The sequence below is a fragment of the Ranitomeya imitator genome, chromosome 3 (genome assembly GCF_032444005.1).
Source record: "Ranitomeya imitator isolate aRanImi1 chromosome 3, aRanImi1.pri, whole genome shotgun sequence".
In the NCBI taxonomy this organism is placed as follows: domain Eukaryota; kingdom Metazoa; phylum Chordata; class Amphibia; order Anura; family Dendrobatidae; genus Ranitomeya; species Ranitomeya imitator.
The window spans coordinates 429,601,443-429,617,867 of record NC_091284.1 but is presented as its reverse complement, the minus strand read 5'-3'; the positions used below and the strand labels follow the sequence as shown (position 1 = coordinate 429,617,867).

At 45.5% G+C, this 16,425-nt stretch overlaps 1 protein-coding gene and 2 non-coding genes across 3 annotated transcripts in view; 2 read left to right on the top strand and 1 right to left on the bottom strand.

Moving 5' to 3' along the window:
* Window positions 1–16,425, top strand: part of LOC138670175 (serine protease 52-like) — a 53,538-nt gene that overhangs the window by 31,735 nt on the left and 5,378 nt on the right. Inside the window, exons 7-8 of the mRNA XM_069757271.1 lie at window positions 13,921–14,065; window positions 15,604–15,839. Coding sequence (XP_069613372.1) covers window positions 13,921–14,065; window positions 15,604–15,839 — 381 coding nt within the window. The remainder of the gene's footprint in view (window positions 1–13,920; window positions 14,066–15,603; window positions 15,840–16,425) is intronic.
* Window positions 6,513–6,730, top strand: LOC138673318 (small nucleolar RNA U3). Its single transcript, XR_011319955.1, has one exon. It is a non-coding gene; the product is annotated as a small nucleolar RNA U3 (small nucleolar RNA).
* Window positions 8,328–8,545, bottom strand: LOC138673320 (small nucleolar RNA U3). The gene has a single exon (XR_011319957.1). It is a non-coding gene; the product is annotated as a small nucleolar RNA U3 (small nucleolar RNA).

The window sequence follows — 16,425 nt, the reverse complement described above, 5'->3', positions numbered from 1 at the left end:
ACAGGAGGAGAGCAGAGCACAGCGCTGGAGGACAGACGGCTGTAGGTAAGTATGTAGCGTTTGTTTTTTTTTACTTTTAGGATGGTAACCAGGGTAAACATCGGGTTACTAAGCGCGGCCCTGCGCTTAGTTACCCGATGTTTACCCTGGTTACCGGCATCGTTGGTCGCTAGAGAGCTGTCTGTGTGACAGCTCTCCAGCGACCAAACAGCGACGCTGCAGCGATCCGGATCGTTGTCGGTATCGCTGCAGCGTCGCTTAATGTGAAGGGGCCTTTAAGGTGAGTATAGTGATTTTTTAATTTAATCTTAATTTTACACTTGAATGTAACTCTCAGCATTGTCCCCTGCATACACTGATCTCAGGCAGAGCAGGGAACCATGAGGTGAGCTGTCTTCAGCACCTGAGAACAGTGCGAACTGTGCTGGCTTTTCTCAGGCTCCGATACATGTGATACAGATGCGGCAATTGTCACACACGTACACGGATATCTCTAGGGTGGGTTTTTCCAGTACAGGAAATATCAGGACGTGTAAAAGAGCCCTAAGGCCGGCCTCACACTAGCGAGTTTTACGGACGTAAGAGCGCAGAAACTACGTCCGTAAAACTCGCATAAAATACGGCACAATTATTCTCTATGCCCCTGCTCCTATCTGCCGTATTTTACTGATCAGTATTATACGGCTTTCTACGGCCGTAGAAAATCGCAGCATGCTGCGTTTGTCACCGTATTGCGCAAATAAAACGTCAATGAAAGTCTATGGAAGCCCCAAAAATACGGATCACACACGGACCAGCAGTGTAACTTGCGAGAAATACGCAGCGGTGTTAGAGAGAAAAGCCGGTAATTCAGTGCAGTGTACAGTAAAATCACACTGACAGCTTACAATAGAATAGGTAGAATAAATGTGTACACATAGAATAGGTATATATATATATATATGTCATTGAGACACATATATGTATATATATTAATATTTCATCCAGCGCAATATAGCAGAAAGCCGGTAATTCAATTACCGGCTTTTGCTCTCTCCTTCCTAAACCCGACATGATATGAGACATGGTTTACATACAGTAAACCATCTCATATCCCCATTTTTTTTGCATATTCCACACTACTGTCAGTAGTGTGTCTATGCAAAATTTGGCCGTTCTAGCTAGTAAATTAAAGGGTTAATTGGCGGAAAAAATTTGTGTGGGCTCCCGCACAATTTTCTCCGCCAGAGTAGTAAAGCCAGTGACTGAGGGCAGATATTAATAGCCTGGAGAGGGTCCACGGTTATTGGCCCCCCCCCGGCTAAAAACATCTGCCCCCAGCCACCCCAGAACAGGCACATCTGGAAGATGCGCCTATTCTGGCACTTGGCCACTCTCTTCCCATTCCCGTGTAGCGGTGGGATATGGGGTAATGAAAGGTTAATGTCACCTTGCTATTGTAAGGTGACATTAAGCCAAATTAATAATGGAGAGGCGTCAATTATGACACCTATCCATTATTAATCCAATACTAGTAAAGGGTTAAAAATTAACACACACACATTATTAAAAATTAATTTAATGAAAAAATCACAAAGTTTGTTGTATTAATTTATTCTACTCTCAATCCACTCACTGAAGACCCTCGATCTGTAAAGGAAAAAAAAATAATAAACCAACAATATACATACCTTCCGAGGATATGTCACGTCCAACGATGTAAATCCATCTGAAGGGGTTAAAATATTTTGCAGCCACGAGCTTTGCTAATGCAGCTGCTCATGTCTGCAAAACCCCGGAGAATGTAGGTAAAGTAGGTCAATGACCTATATTTACCTGCATTTGCGGTGAGGCGCCCTCTGCTGGTTGTTCCTAGATCGTGGGAACTTTCCTAGAAAGCTCCCTGGCTCGAGATCATAAGAGGGCGTCCTCTGCTGGTTGTCCTCATATGAACTCGAGCCAGGGAGCTTTCTAGGAAAGTTCCCACGATTTACCGGCTTTCTGCTCTATCGCGCTGGATGAAATATTAATATATATACATATATGTGTCTACTGACACATATATATATATGACAGTATATATGTTTTTTATTTTTTTAACACATGGTTCCCTTGTATATCCGTATGTCGGTTTTGCAAGCCTGCGATAGAAACACGCAATACGGATTACATACGGAGGATGCCATGCGCAAAAAACGCTGAAACACCCTGCCTACGGAGGAGCTACGGACCACTATTTTGGGGACTTTTCAGCGTATAAAACGGACCGTATTTTCATACGCTGAGTGTGAAGCCGGCCTAAGGCTGTATTCACATGTGTGTGCTGGCCACAGACCTCCCGACCTGAATGCAACACCCTAAGGGCCCGTGAACATACGCAATACTTTTGGCCAGAGTGCAATCCGACAAAACATCAGATGGCACTCGGACCAATGGTATTTTATGGGGTTTTGCACATGTCCATTTTTTTCCGCAGTTGGCAATGCAAGTCAATAGGTCTGTCAAAAAAAAAATCAAATTGCACTCTGATGCAATGCGAGGGCGGTTTGATTTTCGCAGACTGACAGATTGGAGAAATTATTTTTTCCATCTTCACCACATCCAAGGAATTCGGATCAGCATAATTGGACCAGTTTTTCTGGGATGAGAAGTTACGGTCATGTGACATTTGGACCACAACTTACAGACATTTGTATGCGGTCTAAAGCCTCATTCAGACATCAGTGATTTTTCTGGTATACAGAAAAAAGTTCTGATTTTCACCAGTGTTTCTGGTGTGAGTTTCATCACAGCGCTCATTTTTACCAACAGGGTTTCATCAGGGAACTTCTTGTCTGAAAAAAAATAAACACATTTTATATAACTTCTCTTATTCATTCTATTGTAAATCATTGATGCATATGGACTCATAGACTTGTATGAGTTATTCTGATCCATGACTTGCATCAAATACGGACGTATCTCTGTGATAGTTATACGGTCACATGATCTGTTAAACACCCTGGCAAGGTGAATAGCTCCATAGACAATAATGGGTAGGTGTACTATCCGTGCAAACTACAGATAGGACAAGTTTGTGAAAAACAGAGGTCTGGATGAAGCCTTCGGGTAAGGTTAGATGGTGCAGAAAAAACTAGAGTAGCATCAGCCAGTGAAGCGAGCACTGTTCTCCAAGGGACACAGCGGTTTCATCCACAAAACCACACGATTGATTGTAATGGTCGCATGGTTTTGCAAGTGAAACAGCTGTTCCCCTTCAAAATGAAATCATTAACAAGTGATCTGAAAACTGCAGTGTCTGACTGCCTCACGTCTGGCCTGGTCCTAAGGGGCTGTTCACATGCCTGTATATAAATCACAGACATGTCCATTTTTTTTATTAAAGAAAAGCACTAATACAATCCATGGATCTACTGCAAACCATGGATCGCAAATGGATGGCAGCAGTGTACAATCTGAGATTAACATTGCAGTGAACAGAAGAAGCTTTTTATCTGTATGTGCTAATAACTGAGGAAACCCTGATTGGTAAAAACTGACACATGGAGCGAGCAAGCCCTGATGACTCACGGAGCGAGCAAGCCCTGATGAGTAAGGAGCAAGCAAACCCAGATGAGCAAGCCCTGGTGACGCAAGGAGCAAGCCCTGGGGACGCAAGGAGCGAGCAAGCCCTGATGAGCAAGCCGTGATGACGCACGGAGTGAGCAAGGCCTGATGATGCAAGGAGCAAGCAAGCCCTGATGATGCAAGGAGTGAGCAAGCCCTGATGAGAAAGCCGTGATGACACACGGAGTGAGCAAGGCCTGATGACGCAAGGAGCAAGCCCTGATGAGCAAGGAGCGAGCAAACCCTTATGACGCAAGGAGCGAGCAAGCCCTGATGAGCAAGGAGCGAGCAAGCCCTGATGAGCAAGGAGCGAGCAAGCCCTGATGAGCAAGGAGCGAGCAAGCCCTGATGAGGCAAGGAGCGAGCAAGCCCTGATGAGGCAAGGAGCGAGCAAGCCCTGATGACGCAAGGAGCGAGCAAACCCTGATGACGCAAGGAGCGAGCAAACCCTTATGACGCAAGGAGCGAGCAAGCCCTGATGACGCAAGGAGCGAGCAAACCCTGATGACGCAAGGAGCGAGCAAACCCTTATGACGCAAGGAGAGAGCAAGACCTGATGAGCAAGGAGCGAGCAAGACCTGATGACGCAAGGAGCGAGCAAACCCTTATGACGCAAGGAGCGAGCAAGCCCTGATGACGCAAGGAGCGAGCAAGCCCTGATGACGCTAGGAGCGAGCAAGCCCTGATGACGCTAGGAGCGAGCAAACCGTTATGACGCAAGGAGCGAGCAAGCCCTGATGAGCAAGGAGCGAGCAAGCCCTGATGAGCAAGGAGAGAGCAAGCCCTGATGACGCAAGGAGCGAGCAAACCCTTATGACGCAAGGAGCGAGCAAGCCCTGATGACGCAAGGAGCGAGCAAACCCTTATGACGCAAGGAGCGAGCAAGCCCTGATGAGCAAGGAGAGAGCAAGACCTGATGAGCAAGGAGCGAGCAAGACCTGATGACGCAAGGAGCGAGCAAGCCCTGATGACGCTAGGAGCGAGCAAACCGTTATGACGCAAGGAGCGAGCAAGCCCTGATGAGCAAGGAGCGAGCAAGCCCTGATGAGCAAGGAGAGAGCAAGCCCTGATGACGCAAGGAGCGAGCAAACCCTTATGACGCAAGGAGCGAGCAAGCCCTGATGACGCAAGGAGCGAGCAAACCCTTATGACGCAAGGAGCGAGCAAGCCCTGATGAGCAAGGAGAGAGCAAGACCTGATGAGCAAGGAGCGAGCAAGACCTGATGACGCAAGGAGCGAGCAAGCCCTGATGACGCAAGGAGCGAGCAAACCCTTATGACGCAAGGAGCGAGCAAGCCCTGATGAGCAAGGAGCGAGCAAGCCCTGATGAGCAAGGAGAGAGCAAACCCTGATGACGCAAGGAGCGAGCAAGCCCTGATGACGCAAGGAGCGAGCAAGCCCTGATGACGCTAGGAGCGAGCAAACCCTTATGACGCAAGGAGAGAGCAAGACCTGATGAGCAAGGAGCGAGCAAGCCCTGATGACGCAAGGAGCGAGCAAACCCTTATGACGCAAGGAGCGAGCAAGCCCTGATGAGCAAGGAGAGAGCAAGACCTGATGAGCAAGGAGCGAGCAAGACCTGATGACGCAAGGAGCGAGCAAGCCCTGATGACGCAAGGAGCGAGCAAGCCCTGATGACGCTAGGAGCGAGCAAACCCTTATGACGCAAGGAGCGAGCAAGCCCTGATGAGCAAGGAGCGAGCAAGCCCTGATGAGCAAGGAGAGAGCAAACCCTGATGACGCAAGGAGCGAGCAAGCCCTGATGACGCAAGGAGCGAGCAAGCCCTGATGACGCTAGGAGCGAGCAAACCCTTATGACGCAAGGAGCGAGCAAGCCCTGATGAGCAAGGAGCGAGCAAACCCTGATGACGCAAGGAGCGAGCAAGCCCTGATGACGCTAGGAGCGAGCAAGCCCTGATCATGAAAGGAGATAGCAATGCCTGATGAGCAAGGAGCGAGCAAGCCTGTAATGAAATGAAAAAACATGGCCGTCTGCATGGGGCCTTAGAGACAGATGCCTCTGCTGTTAGGCAAGAGCTCGGCGCCTGCGCCCAAACACCCGCGGTGGTCACTCTGCACTAAAGGCAATAACCGGGAGTTCCCAGTACACCGGGTTCCCAGCACGTTATTCCGCGTCACTGGCTCTCTCGGGGCTTATAGCTAAAGCTGTGTACCCGCCGATGGCCTCCCTGGTGCTCCGTCTGCGCTCCTATTCCGCATTGTCCGCCTTTCTTGAGACGGGCACTAATCTCAGTGTAGAGCATATTTGTGCCATCCTCAAGAAAACAAGCGGACACCGCGGACAGTCTCGTCAGACAGATCCGCCCGAATCCCGATTCTGAGGCCTTCAGATGGAACCGTGAGCTGTGGCTAAGCTGCGGAACAGCCGGGAGTACATGATGTCCCGACACTCCAGCTCCGGGTCATAACAACCATCGGGGAGATAAGGAAGCAAAGAACCGGACGGCCGCCTGTATACACATCGGTTACACAGGAGCGGACCGCCCACCTCCCCGCCATCCGCGGCCATCATACACTGCGCCTACAATCAGCGCGTCAGCGTCACACGACGTCACAGTACGCGCGCCGCGCACGACCCCTGATCTCGTCCGACATTAAGATACCACTTCCGCATGCGCCTGCGCACTTTCCCTAACCTGCAACTCTGCAGAAGGGAGATTGATACTGCACCCCGATTGGTTGGTGGGCGTGTAATATGCAGATTTACAGGAAATGGTTTTTTTTCTTGCGTCTTAGAGCTCAGATACCACATGTATTACATTATAATCTAGTAATTAAGCACGGGGCTATACACTGTGGGAGCGGGACGGTCTGTACGCACACTAAGCAGGGGAACACATTGTCTCTCCATGAGGTGCAGTGGTAGTGAGCAGGGTGTGGAGCGTGATGGTCGCGGGTTACAGGTTAAGACTATACTTTCAGGGATCATTTCTATAGTGTGTAACTTGAGAAATGTGCTCTAAAGTGTCCAAACTTCCCAACCACGAGGAGGAGCTGTAGTGATCTCTCCTGAGCGTGAAGTGAGCTCTCAGTTCTGCTTCATTGCAGGGGCTGATTGCTGGTGATGATCGTTCTCCTTCTCTGTTACAGGGAGGGTAGAGGGAGAGATCACAAGCTGAGTGGTGGGAACTTTTTTTTTCTAGAAGTAAAAAAATAGATGAATGATAAACTTTATGGATATCTTTGTGTGAGAACAAAACTACTTTTCTAGTATTTAACTCTGTGCAGCGTTTCCTTTGGCTTTCTGTGTGATCAAACCCCACTAAGGTATTTGTGGGATATTCTAGCGCTGCTTTCACATTGATAGGAAATTTAGACTGGACCTCAATAGGGACAGGAATGACATCTGCAAGGCCCTGATGGTGTTATGTACGGGCAGGTGCAGACAGGGCCATATAATTAGTCTGAGCCTCATCCTTCAAAACATCAGGTTGCACCCGAATTAACGTTAGTCCATGGAGCCACGCCGTGTGTCTGAGTTTGATCTGATCTTATGATCTACTCAGCCATTGAAGTGCGTGGAAACAATCAGATTGCATTCAGATGACATCTGACTGCAGTCTGACTTCTGCGCACTGACACAATAGAGAAGATGGAGAAATTCAGTGTGCTGATTTTCTCATGCAAGAGAATCAAATCAAATGCTGATCAGAGTGTGATCAGCATAACCGGCCGATTCTCTTCGATGAGAAACTCTACAGCCGCCTGCACCTGCCTTAAGCTAGTAAAATAAATATATAAATTGGTGCATAAGTTACTAAACACACTGATTGCATTTTTTTTAATTAAAGGGAATTTGTCACCTTGAAAAATGCTATTTACCTGAATATACAGGGTTAGGCTGCCGTCACACTAGCAGTATTTGGTCAGTATTTTACATCAGTATTTGTAAGCCAAAACCAGGAGTGGAACAATCAGAGGAAAAGTATAATAGAAACATATGCACCACTTCTGTATTTATCACCCACTCCTGGTTTTGGCTGAGAAATACTGATGTAAAATACTGACCAAATACTGCTAGTGTGACGGCAGCCTTACTGTGCATGTAAATAGCATTATGTAGCACGGCTACGGAGAGCCATTGGCTTCTATTAATAAGTGATGGCTTACAGTGAGCTGCGGCTGTAAACGCCCTGGAACAGTCAATCACAGTATAGTGAGCTGTAGCCTCTCCACTCCATAAAAGTCAGAGTCTCCCAGGATGAAATATATGCAGATTCTCCCAGTAGACAGCAATGTCACACTATGTGCCTGCAAATTAACCCTATACCTGCAGGCATATACCATTTTACAAAGTGAGATGTTCCTGCGACTCTTTCAACAGCAAAATACAGAGGCTTATTCAATATGCTGTCCAACAATAATACTGCTCTCGTGAGTATGGAGGTAGGATGACGCTCGGACCAATTATATGGCCCTGCCTGCACCTGCCCTTATATAACACCATCATACTCCACAGCGCCTTGCAGATGTCATTCCTGTCCCTACTGAGGTCCACAGTCTAAATTTCCGATCAGTGTCAGAGCAAAGCTGGAAAAATCCCACAGAAACACCTTGCATATATTGGTGGGGTTTGATCACACAGGAGGCGAAAGGAAGCGCTGCTCGGAGTTAAATACTATAAAAGCAGCCTTGTACTTACACAGATAATATATCCGTAAAGTTTACATAACACTATATCATCATTCATCTACTTTTTACTTCTAGAAACAAATATTCCCACCACTCAGCTTGTGATCTCCCCCTCCGCCCTCCCTGTAACAGAGAAGGAGAACGATCATCACCAGCAATCAGCCCCTGCAATGAAGCAGAACTGAGAGCTCACTTCACGCTCAGGAGAGATCACTACAGCTCCTCCTCGTGGTTGGGAAGTTTGGACACTTTAGAGCACATTTCTCAAGTTACACACTATAGAAATGATCCCTGAAAGTATAGTCTTAACCTGTAACCCGCGGCCATCACACTCCACACCCTGCTCACTGCCACTGCACCTCATGGAGAGACATTGCGTTCCCCCGCTCAGCGTGCGCACAGGCCGCCCCGCTCCCACAGCGCACAGTAACCTACAGACAGTGTCAGGTCGGCGTCGTTATACTGATTAAAATGATACCTTGGGTGATTAAATCAGTCTTGTGGTTGTTGTGTAATCCTTATATTCAGATTTGTGTTAATGATATGCTCGTGCCCCGGGGCGGCCTGTGGGGGTCTTCATGTGGTGCACTGATTAGGTATTCATCTGTATGGCTTCTGACAGGTCACTGATCCCTCACTGACCCGCCCCCTACTTTACATACTGCATAGAATACTGTGGAGTTACAAAAAAAAGTAACTTTCATAATAGCGCCAGCGACTGCGCTGTACTATGATACATGCCCATATGAATTTATGTCTATACATTCCTATACTATTGTGGGGTAGAAAAAAGAATTATCTTCATGAAAATGGCAGTAAGGGTAAGTTCACACAGGACGTTTTTGCTGCGTATTTTTTTTCTGCAGCAAAACCTGGTCATCTTAGCAGGAAAGAAACTGCGTCAAAAACATAGCTTTAGGTGCGTTTTTGGTTGCGTTTTTTTTTTCTCTTTGTCCAGGCTAATTTCCTTGGATTTTCAGCAGCAAGTAATGATACCTGCGTTTTTGCTGCGTTCCCTTCAACACCCATTCAAGTCAATGAGTGAAAAAACGCAGCAAAAACGCTGAAAGAAGTGACATGCTCTATGTAAAAAAAAAACGCAGCAAAGCACAAAATACTGATCAAACAAAAAAAACAATGTGTGTGCATGAGATTTCTGAAATCTCAAAGGCTTTGCTGGTATTGTAAAAAGCAGCTGAAAATTAGCATAAAAAAACGCAGCAAAAATACGCAGCAAATACGTCCTGTGTGAACTTACCCTAAGGCTGGCGTCACACTAGCAGTATTTGGTCAGTATTTTACATCAGTATTTGTAAGCAAAAACCAGGAGTGGGTGATAAATGCAGAAGTGGTGAATATGTTTCTATTATACTTTTCCTCTAATTGTTCCACTCCTGGTTTTGGCTACAAATACTGATGTAAAATACTGACCAAATACTGCTAGTGTGACGCCGGCCTAACACCTGTGCAGTTACATCTATCACCTTCCAATAGATGCTACTGCGCAAGTGCTGCCGGCGGTGCCATTTTGCTGCAGCCCAGTTTTTTAGAATGGCTGCAGCAAATGGCATGAAGCACACGAATCTTATTAACTGAAAACTACAAATAAAGATAAGACAACGACCACAAGACGGATTTCATCAACCAAGGTATCATTGTAGTCAGTATAACGGTGCCAACTCGACAATGCCTGTAGGTTACTGTGCACAATCCTGCTGACAGGTTCACTTTAAATGTAGGTCTTTATTATTAAGGGAAAAATAAATCCAAACTTGCAGGACCTTGTGTGAAAATATGATTGCCCCCTAAACCTAGTAACTGGTTGGGCCACCCTTAGCAGCAACAACTGCAATCAAGGATTTGCAATAACTGGCAATAAGTCTTTTGCAACACTCTGGAGGAATTTTGGTCCATTCATCTTTGCAGAATTGTTATAATTCAGCCACATTGGAGGGTTTCCGAGCATGAACCGCCTTTTATAAGGTCATGCCACAGCATCTCAATCAGATTAAGGTCAGGACTTTGACTAGGCCACTCCAAAGTCTTAATTTGTTTTTTCTTAAGCCATTCAGAGGTGGACTTGCTAGTGTGTTTTGTGTAATTGTCCTGTTGCATAACCCAAGTGCGCATCAGCTTGAGGTCATGAACAGATGGCCGAACATCCTCCTTCAGGATTTTTTGGTAGACAGCAGAATTCATTGTTCCAAATTAATTTTCAACTGCAACGACGGAATACAGCCTATATCAGAGTCATCTTTGGAGAATTCATGACACCCCTATCTCAGCATCTGCTTTGCTACCGCTAGATCTTCAGCAAACAAGTGTTCCAGGGGTACTGGGGAATCCCAGGATCCCAAGGTGGGTCGTGCAATTTCCTCCCGCTTTGATGGTTTCAACGTGACCTAACACAGTCTTTGGATCCAGTCTAATTTCGTGTTTCATGGTATTCATCACCAGCACTGTCACTCAGGCAAACCCACCAGTAGGAATCATAAGCACAATCTCACCTTGAACTAGGCCTTCTGGAAGTTCGGAGGAGTGTTTTGCCACGAACAGTCTCTTCTGGACTTTTCTTCCCGATTCCACCCGGACTCCACACCTCACTCCCACCTTTTGGTTTGCAGGGATGATGGTTGGGCGCAGGCCTACCTTGACTTATTTCAGGTCCATTCTATTCTGTGCTTTCTTTACTCTATGAATCACGCTCTCTGCCACAGCGTTGGATATTGTGAAAGATGTGGCAATTGCATCCACCATCAGTGCCCCTGACTTGTGTTTCGTGATGACCTCTTTGATTATATTATAACCCAGGATCGGATCCTCTGTCACGTTCTGAATAATGGTCACGTGAAAAGATACCAAAAGCTCGATGGTGTTGCTGTTTTTCGTGGCCCTGAGTTGGAAATTCACTTCCACCCAGCCTATGAAAGGAATTTCGGTCTGGCTGATGGCTTTGCATTGGAGTTCCACTGGTCCTAAGAGTTCCTCTAGTGACCGAAGGCAGGTATGTGACAGGTAGCGCCTTCTCCATTCTTCATTTAAAAGGCTCGCTTGGGCTCCTGTGTCCCACAGTGCTTTTACCAGGAGTCCATCTAGCTGGCACTGTATATAGCACCTTTCACCGATTAGGCTGATGAGGCTATCTTTACTGACCAAGTAATCCTCCTCCCAGTAGTACGACGTTAGACCTCCACACTGGGCATTAAGTAACTGTCGGCTCTGTGTCTCTTGCAGCTGTTGTAGACGGGAACACACTTGGGGATAGTGCTGACGCAGCCATTTTACCTCATGTGCCGTTCTGGGGGTTGGTGGGATTTGGATTTGCTTCTGGAGCCTCCTCCGTGACGCGGTTACCTGTCGCCCCGTACTGGCAACCTCCTGTCTTTTCACCCAAACGACCATGACCTTTGACATTCCTTGGCATAATGTCCTTCCTACCCACATCTTAAACAGTGGACACATACTGCACTCTGATTGGATGAATGGCACGCCTCACAAGCCGGGTATCTTCTGTTTTGGAACCCACTCCTGGGTCTGAGAGATACAGATTCTGGCCTTGAACGAATCAACTCTTTCCCAACGATCTCAAAAACTTCTTCTAGACTAGCCCAGCATCAAACTTCTCCGCCCCTACATCTCTGGATGCGAACAGCAGTCTATCCTTAAATTCAATCGCTCTGAACAAGAAACTTTAGGGTGAATCATTATTGTTCTGTGAGATGTCAATGAGTCGGTGGAACAATTCTGAAGTACTCTCTTCTTTATAATGCTTAACGCTTTCATCATCCCCCCAATGATCTCATCAGGCTGGTAGCCTTTCTATATTCCTGCATCGATCTGGTGAAACAAGTTCATATAAGACAGTTTCTCTTTCTGCTCACACTCTCCAATCTGTCCCAGGATCTTGAACTCTTTCCTTATGGTGATTTGTGGTGTTGGCGAGAACTGTTTTCCTGATTTATCAAACCCAAGAAGGTTAAAGGCTCTGTCAGAGTTTGTCACACGTTCAGAGGGTTGGGTAGATTTCTGCAGTGCTATTTTTATGGCTTTGAATTGTTCTTTCAATTCCTGTAGTTCTGTCTGCGGAAGGAGATTTTGGCTCTTGGTAATTGGCGCCGCCCATCCATCTTCGAACTTCAACCCAGTTATAAACCGTGTTAGCTCCTGGAGGAACGTCCTCATGACATCTTCAGCTTCTTTCTCCCCAGCTCATCAATCTGTGTATTAATGGCGGCTACAAGTTGTCTGCGGGAGCGTGCCTTAGAAATCTGGTCTTCTGACCTCTTTATATGTTCTGCCACTGCTCTCAATTCCACACGTTAACTGAAGAAGCAGTTCCCTGATCCTGTCCATTTGTATTTCCACATCCATTGCTGCTAATGTGTTTTCTTTAGGGCTGGTTCCCTTTAACTGGTGTAGCAGAGATGAGGTGCTGTGCTGCTTTAGGGCTGGTCCCCTTTAATTGGTGTAGCAGAGTTGAGGTGATGTGCTGCTTTAGAGTTGGTCCCCTTTAACTGGTGTAGCTTAGTTGAGTTGATGTGCTATGCTGCTGTATTTTCCAGGCACTTTGCCTCTTTTCCCTCTACACGTGAATTCCCACTCAAAATTCCCCATACGGGCCACCAATGTTACGTGTACGCCGCTAGGTTCAGACAGAGGTGGGACAGATCTCATGAATTCTTTGTAACTGGGGGAACCGTTATTCAGGGCAACCATGTACTGCAGCTTCCTCAGGCACAAGATGGATCCACTTGCTCACACAGATACAATTGATAGAGTCCTCATGAACAAATGAACAGTGTAGTTTAATGTCACAGCACATTCAGTACAATTAAAGTCTCTTAAGCATAGGCTTCATAAACATTACAGCTACTTCTTAGAGGCACATTGACTAACAGTCTCGTTTGATAGCACAGTTCAGCACAGATCAAGACTCTTTACAAAACCACAGTAGTCCACAGCATTCCTTCTAGCACAGTATAATGGAGTATAAAGATTGCCTTGCGCAGGCGTGTACTACAGAGGACAGAGAATGAACTTCAATCCAATATTGCGGCCAGCGGGTAAGGAAAGGGTGAATCAAACACCCGAAAACTCCGCCCATATGACCGAAAACCGGTCCCGCCAAATTCAGGTGACAGGTTCCCTTTAAGGCTTGGTTCACATGCCCTAGTGTGTTTGTTTAGCTGTCATTTTGCTGCAACTCTTAAAAACCTCTGCAGAACAGTGCCTTTTACTGCGAGGGGAAAAAACGCAACGTGGTGGAAAATTGTGAATGCATTCTAAATGTGCACAATTGTAGCCACTTAACTTGTACGTGGGAAGCTCACGGTTTTAATATGTGCTGTACGGACAAGCCGTGTGGTTAAAAATTATTCCACAATGCAAAACGGCAGTAATTTGTGGTACGCTCGCGTTTGGTTATTCTGTGTGGTTCCCGGCTATTTGGCACACTACAAATCTATGGCTGCATTGTGTTCAAGCACTATAAGATCCAATACCATACATAATGCCCTAGTGTGAGCTGTAAATCCTACCCCCTATGTGAACACATCCTAATGTGGCATTCCTGAAGCAACGCTAAATGAGAGCCCTTTGCAGAAGCCATTGGAGGAGATCCCAGCTCACAGGCCCCCAAGGATGTTATTATGACATTGCATTCTGTGCTTGTTGTTTTTACAGGGGAGACACCGTGCCCAATATTTTTGAACTCAAATCAGACTGGGCCTTGGCTCGTAATTCTGCAAGAAAACAAAATGACCTTGTGCACTGGAAGCTTATTGAGTAGCTTCTGGATACTGAGCTCAGCTAGCTGTGTTAAAAAAAGGTGAGTTTATGTGGATTTTTATGTAGAACACTTACCAGAGCTTAGAAGCAGCAGTCCAAGGGTGAAAGAGACAAAAAAATGAATTATATTCACCCACTCATAGACCATCAATACTTGATTAGTGGGCAGAGACTAGAACAGCAGGGGAATGGGAAAAGGTGAGGGTTTTTTACTCAATGATTACATTGTACTATTATACTATTATACTATTTGGATGGCTATGTGGAGGCCATTATACTATTTGGAAGGCTATATGTGGGCCATTATGCAATTTGGAGGGCTATGTAGGGGCCAATTCTATTGTTTGTAGGGCTATATGGGGGGCTATTATACTGTTTGGAGGATTATGTGGGGGCATTATATTTTTTAGATGATTATGTGGGGTCCATTATATTATTTGGATGATTATGTTGGGGCCATTATATTATTTGGATGATTATGTTGGGGCCATTATATTATTTGGATGATTATTTGGGGGCCATTATATTATTTGGATGGCTATGTGTGGGGGCCTGTATACTGTTTGGTGGGCTAGTGCGGGCTATTATACTGTATACAGACCATTATACAGTGTGGAGGATTGTGTAGGGTCCATCATACTGTGTGGTGCGCATTATAATGTTTGGAGGGCTAGTGGGGGTCATTATACAGTCTGGATGGTTGGGTAGGGTCCATCATTTGGTGAGGGAGCTGTCAAACAATGTGGAGGCGTGTGGGGCCATTATGCTATATGGAGGGCCATAATACTGTATAGAGGGCTATGTGTAAGGTCTGCAGCGTTGTGAGATATGCTCTTCCTTCTGTGTCCCTGCCAAATATTATTTATTTTTTGTTCGGGGTAGCAATTAGGACTTCTGCTATGGGGCCTCATGATTTCTATGTATGCCCCTTCTCTGCCTACTTGGCAACAAGCTATAGACAATATATGACACAAGCTCTCGTAGCAGGAGAACAACAGCATATAGCAAAAGCAAGCCAACTGCGGTCATAATTACCATACAAGAAGGGCAGTGTATAAAAATAATTTTTAAAAGTATGCCAGACTGCAGGGGTGCATAGAATAGATCACTTATTCTAACTTGGAGCCACCTACTTTGATGGTAGCAGTTTATTAGCGGGAAACCTGATGACAGGTTCCCTTGAAGACCATTGATCATGTTCTGATGACCAGATGTGATGATGAGTGTTTGGTTCTCCGGAAGAAAAATGAGATTTAAAGGATTTAAAGAAAATTTTGTTAAAAATTTAGCTTGCTTGAACACAACCAAATTGCTTATATTTCTTTGCCCCAAGAGGTTGAGTACTATACAATATAAACTACTACAGTGCTTTTTAATTTTGTCAATTTCATGCGATTTTATAAACTTGGGACATGAAAGCAAACCTTAACTTTCAAGCCTATATACCGTATATGAAATATATGGAGTAAAAATGCAAACAATTGACAATACAAGTGTGGTCAGGATGAATTCTTGTCTAAATATAACTAGGGTCCAAAATCTAAAGTATAACTGAACCACTGGTGTATCTTTTCTCAGGGATCTCTCCTTGCTGTCTATAAAGGGGGGCGATGGACAAATATCTTTAAGAATAGAGTCCGTTATCCAACACCCCAACTTCACAACTTCCCCCGTATTAAGCAACTTCGCCTTGATTCGTCTTTCAACACCGATGTGGTTCACGTCATCCATGCTTCCCATCTGCCTCTCACAGGCGTCACCGGACCGAACAATTGGAAGTGTGTGTAGTACCGTGGTCTGGAATACCTTGACTAGTAAGTAATCCGACCTTCCTAGTAGAACTATAACAACAAAGAAAACTGAAAGGCGTATTCCCAATTCCAAGATCCTATCCCAATATGTAGCAGATGTAATAATATTAGCAAATATCTCTAATTAGAAATGTAGTATAGTTCTTATGATTCAAAAGGTCGCTTACCCTATGTGTAGGGCATTGTCTTAGCTTAGGTATCCATGGTTACGACCACTGATATAGTGACAGTTAGTGGTCGTAACCATAGATAACCTGCTGGATTTTACGGTGACTGCATTCATTATCATTGCTTGCAATTTTATCAGCATAACATTGCTTTTGTCGTGTAACCAAAGTCACCATGAAGCCTTTGTCTTATACAGTTGAACCGCTCAGCTATCCCAAGCACTTCCATAGTAGTTCTCTGAAGAATGGTGCTACTTCATCTCTCTATGGCTTAATTAGACAGACCATATTCTGTATTAGCTCATGGTTAATAAGGCCATACAGATAGATGAAAGTAATCAAAAACAAACATTCACATTAGAAGACAGCTGATTATGGCAAGATAGTCTTTTGTGTTGGATGCATTTATGAGATGATTGACA